This window comes from Echinops telfairi, unplaced genomic scaffold (genome assembly GCF_000313985.2).
Source record: "Echinops telfairi isolate 266 unplaced genomic scaffold, ASM31398v2 ScPeMD7_5592;HRSCAF=6446, whole genome shotgun sequence".
NCBI lineage: Eukaryota > Metazoa > Chordata > Mammalia > Afrosoricida > Tenrecidae > Echinops > Echinops telfairi.
This window is the reverse complement of record NW_022109491.1, coordinates 7,829,433-7,834,727: the sequence shown is the minus strand read 5'-3', so window position 1 is coordinate 7,834,727 and position 5,295 is coordinate 7,829,433. Positions and strand designations below refer to the sequence as shown.

The 5,295-nt window shown below is 50.0% G+C and overlaps 1 protein-coding gene across 1 annotated transcript in view; it reads right to left on the bottom strand.

Annotated features, from left to right (window-relative positions):
• The window catches only part of PTGIS (prostaglandin I2 synthase), a 44,939-nt gene that overhangs the window by 2,799 nt on the left and 36,845 nt on the right, over window positions 1-5,295 (bottom strand). Inside the window, exon 9 of the mRNA XM_004698052.2 lies at window positions 3,592-3,743. Within this exon, the coding sequence (XP_004698109.1) occupies window positions 3,592-3,743 (152 nt within the window). The remainder of the gene's footprint in view (window positions 1-3,591; window positions 3,744-5,295) is intronic.

The following is a 5,295-nucleotide window of genomic DNA, read 5'->3' as shown; positions in this document are numbered from 1 at the left end:
GGGGGGGGGTTCCTGGCACCTCCCCTATTGAGGTGCATGGCCCGGCAAATGACAACACCCTTCAGTCTCCCTTTAGACTGATACTGGCCTCACAGGGTTGCCGTGACAATGAAGTCACCACTAGTCACTTGAGCAAGCACACACTAAGGATTGGACACTGTCGGGGGCATTTCGCCCCAAGCTCTTCTTTAGAAGGTGCCTGGTGTCCCACTGGTTACGCGCCAATCGCAAGGTTGGCGGTTCACAGGAGCAAGCTCCTGTAAAGATGCACAGCCTTGGAAACCCTATCATCCACCCCCGTCGAGTCGGCGCCAGCTCACCACGACCCTACAGGGCAGAGTGGGACTGCTCCTGAAGGCTTCTGGGGCTGGAAATCTTGACAGGAGCCGAAGCTTCATCTTTCTCCCCAGGAGCCACTGGAGGATTTGAACCGCTGACCTGCGGTTAGCAGCCCAACACTTGGCCCAGTGCACCCCCAGGTATGTTTGGCAACCTGGGGATGAAGTTCTCGTCTGTCCTACAGGGTCACCACGAGTTGAAATCGACTCGACCATGTTTTTTTTTTCCACATCTTTCAAACAATGTGGTCCGGTAGAAGGGACAGCCAGTTCTGACATGGCTCTTTGTTTCGAAGGCAAAAATTTGTTCCGGCAAGGTTGGCTTAGAGCAGTGGTTCTCAACCTTCCTCATGCCTTGACCCTTTCATACAGTTCCTCATGTTGTGGTGACCCCCAACCATAAAATTATTTTCATTGCTACTTCATCACTGTCATTTTGCTACTGTTATGAATCGTCATGTAAATATCTGATAGTCAGGATGTATTTTCATTGTTACAAATCGAACATCATTAAAGCATAGTGATTCATCATAAAAACAAAGTCATTATAGATTGTGAAATATTTATTTCTAATGACAAATAAATGAAATGTTGCCTTGAAGCATGGTGTAGCATGCGTGACAGTGTTCACACCCGGTACTCGTATGTGGGCATATCTGCATGTGGAGATGGATAGACGAGCGGTGTCTCGGTTCCTAAGACCATTGGAAATCTGTGTTTTCCGATGGTCTTAGGAGACCCCTGTGAAAGGGTCGTTCGCCCCTCAAAGGGATCGGGACAAGGGTTGAGAACCACTGGCTTAGGGGATGAGTTGATTATAAGAGGACTTTCACATTGGCATCTGGGAGAGCACTTTGTGAATGGAAAAACAAAGCCAACAGGCCTGCAGGAATTCTCAGGCCACACTGAACACCCACCAGCTGCCTCAGTTCACTCGCATTCTCTCTCCTTCCCCTTTTGGCCAAGCGTCCTTCTGCCACAGCCCAGTAACTCGCTGGCTGCAAACCTCCTGGCACCCTCTTCCACCAGCAAACTGCAGGACTGGGATGAGAGATATGCTGCTGTCTGCAGCGCCAGCAGTTCGAGTCTACCAGTCGCTCTTTGGGAGAGAGCTGAGGCTGTCTTCACCCACACGGAGAAAGAGATGTGGCCGTCAGCTTTCATGAAGATGACAGCTTTGGAAGCTTGATGGACGGCTCTACTTTGCCCCATTAGGTCACTCTAGGTCGGAACCCACCCGTGTAGCCACTACAATCATCATACCAGCTGGCATTGGTAAGATGCCTACTTTGTGCCAGGCAGTGTTAAGTACTTAAACTCTAGGATCCAATCCGTTTCTGACCACACCGGCATTTTGATCAGTATCCCCATTTTACAGATGAAGAAATACACTCCAAAGGGTGACCAGCTTATGAGGACATGGGGCTGAAACAGGGACACTGCACAGCTGGCAAAGCCTCTGTCTGGTCTGGGGGCCATCTTGGGTCCAATCCTCTTGGGGTGCAGGGGAGGGAAGTGATGAATCCTGGTACCTTTGCTTATGAGAGGTGTGACCAGGACAAATGAGGTGACCTCTTTAGACTCGGCTTAGATGGACACCAACCACACTAGCAAGGTTACCATGACAACGAAGTGCGATGACAAGAAACAACACAATTAGCTCCTTTACCCGAACCCAAACTATGTGCCAAACACCGTAGGAAGTACTTAGTACCCATTCTTTCTCGGTTCTGTCCAAAAACCTCAGGGAGTAGGAGCCACAGGCTATGTTGCTGGGCAGGCATTCGTATGCCCATGCAGGGACAGTGGGGTCAGCCAGTTCCTGCCCCGAGATCCTCAACAAGCCGCAGCAGCTGCAGACTCGGACAGCTGTGGTCAGCGGGACGGAATGTCCAGGGCAGCAGGCTTGGAGATCTTTGTTGCCAGATCTCGTGGCTTCCCAAGAAAACAGAAACCCCTGGGACTAAGTATGGCTCTTGGACACCCTTCAGACCTGGCACCGAACACAGTCCACTCTGTGGCACAGCCAAGCCATACCCTGATTGCTAGCAGCCTGGAGGCCGGCACTCCTTATAGCAGTGGTTCTCAACCTGTGGGTCACGACCCCTTTGGGGGTCGAACAACCCTTTCACAGGGGTCGCCTGAGACCATTGGAAAACATAGATTTCCAATGGTCTTAGGAACCAAGACACAGCTCTTCTATCTGTCTCCAGGTGGCTCCGCCCACATGCAGATATGCCCACCTATGAGTACCTGGCCTGAAGCCTGGTACCCATGTTACATCATGCTTCAAGACAAAATTTCATTGATTTGTCATTAGAAATAAATATTTCATAATATAGAATTACATATATTTTGTGATGAATCAATATGATTTAATGATGTTCAATTTGTAACCATTTGTAACTATCAGATATTTACATGACGATTCACAACAGTAGCAAAATTACCATTATGAAGTAGCAACAACAATCATTTTATGGTTGGAGGTCACCACCACATGAGGAACTGTATTAAAGGGTCACGGCATGACGAAGGTTGAAAACCACTGTCCAAGAACAACCAGCCCTGACAGGTCCCAGGGCAGCTTTGGCCAGGGGCACTCCTCGAGAGTCAGGGGGGTCGGGGGGCGGTTCAAGGAAGGACGATGGGAATGGGAGACACAGGGAGGCCATGGGAGGAGCACTGTGACGCTGGGGGGCCTGCATCTGATGTCAGGAAATCAAACGTGACGGTTGAGGGGAAGCCAATCTGCTGTGGAAACGGCCACCCGAATCACAAAAGGCTCGGTCGTCAAATGAGTTGTGATAGTGCTTTAAGAACACTGGGTTTTCTTAGGCCTGCTCTTGGCACGCAAGACAAATGCAAGCATGAAAAAAGCCACCTGGAAGCTGGCTTTTTCCTGGGGCTCGTCTGCTGCGACCCTGTAGAACAGGGTAGCACCTCCCCTGAGGGTTTCTGAGAGTGTAACTCTTGACGGGAGTAGACAGCCTCCTCTTCCTCCCAAGGAGCGGCTGGTGGTTTCGAACTGCTGCTGGTCTGGTGGGTAGCAGCACAAGACATACCCACGACGCCACCAGGGCGCCTTCTTTCTAAAATCGTAGCACACACGAAAACAACCCAAGAAAAACCATGTGCTGGTGAAGTTCGAGCCAGCTGTGGGCAGGAAAGGGCTCCCTAGAGGCCGGAGGGAATCTGTGCTCTAAGGCTGCAGCCCCCTCCCCAGTCCCGCCCGCCCCCAGCCCACACTCACTGTTTGATGCTGTTGATGGCGTAACTCCTGCCCAGGCACTGGTTGAGCCCCGCGCCCCATGGCATGTTGTAATTCTTCAGCCGTTTCCCATCCTTGTAAAAGTCTTTCTTCTCTGTTCCATCAGCGTTGAGGAATCGGTCGTATTGAAATTTCTGAAACAAAAACAAGGTCTGCTTCTGACACCCGCTCGCAAAGCAGGCATGCTGCGAGAATGTTCCGGACAGTCTTGTTGATCAGCAGGAAGCACTGGAGCAACCCTGGTGTCAGCTCACAGGGGCTTGGGGGACATGATGGCAGCCCTCTTAAAGGGAGAGACTGGTTTGAGACTGGCTATTGAGTGCAAACAGAATCAGAAAGGTATGGGTGGTAAGGCCCTGTGTCCTGGTGGTGCAGCGTTTATACACTGGGCTGCGAACCCCAAGGGCTTCCTACTGCTGTACAGAGTTACCGTTTCCGAAACCCACAGGGGCAGTGCTACCCTGCCCTATAGGTCGCCGTGAGGCAGAATTGACTTGATGGCAGTGTGTTGAGTCATGGACACATCTGGTGGAGTCGTGGACTAAGCACATGATCATCGGTTCAAACCCACCAGGCACTCCTCGGGAGACAAATGAAGCTGTCGACTCCCATAAAGGGTTAAAGTCTCAGAAACCCAGAGGGGCAGCGCCCATGAGTTAGAATCGTCTTGATGTCAGTGAGTTTGAGGGGGTTTCTTTGTGTGTGTGTGTGTGTGTGTGTGTGTTTAACACATCTGCCTGTGCGAGTGTGTGCGAGTGTGTTGTGCAGACAGTTGTTGCTGTTGTGGGTTGAGCTGACTCTGACCATAGCAGCCCGTGTACAGCAGAATGAACCACTGCCAGGTCCTGCATCTGCCTCACCATTGTTAAGCTCGAGCCCATTGTTGGTGGCAGCCACTGGGTCAGTCCAACTCCTTGATGGTCTTTCCCCACCCCACCCTCAATGGCCATCTCCATGCACATTTGCATACATTGTATGTATGAAGGCAAAATATAAGGCTGCATTCCAAAGCACGGTCAGGACTCTGACACTGGAGCGGGTTTTGTGTTTTCTCTTTTCCTTTATAAATAGTGTTGCAGTTTGGAGCTGTCCAGTCTGTCCTGACTCACAGTCACCTGACTGACAGCAGAAGGAAGCACCGCCCGTAGGGACTGCACCATCCTAACAAGCATCGCCCAGGCTTGAGCTCCTTGTTGCAGCCCCAATGGTACACATGAACATATTTACGTGTCCTATATAACAGACTTTTCTGTTATATGACAAGTGTACATTACTTTTGAAATTAAATTATTCTCATAATTTAAAAAATAAAGTGAGATTATTTTTTAAAGAGAATGCCAGCTTCCTTTGGCTACGCTGTACAGTTGGCATGGAGTAGGTGCTGAATAAAAGGTGAGTGGAAGGACAGGCGAGTGGACCAGTGAATAAATAAGTGAATGGGAGTGTGGGTGGTTGGGAGATGGATGGGTGGATAGATGTATGTATGTATGTATGAATAGATGGGTGGATAGGTGTCTGGATGGGTGAGTGGATGGATGGATAGATGTAGGTATGTATGTATGTATGGGTGGATAGATGTATGTATGTATGGATGGATGGGTGGATAGATGTATGTATGTATGTATGAATAGATGGGTGGATAGATGTCTGGATGGGTGAGTGGATGGATGGATAGATGTATGTATG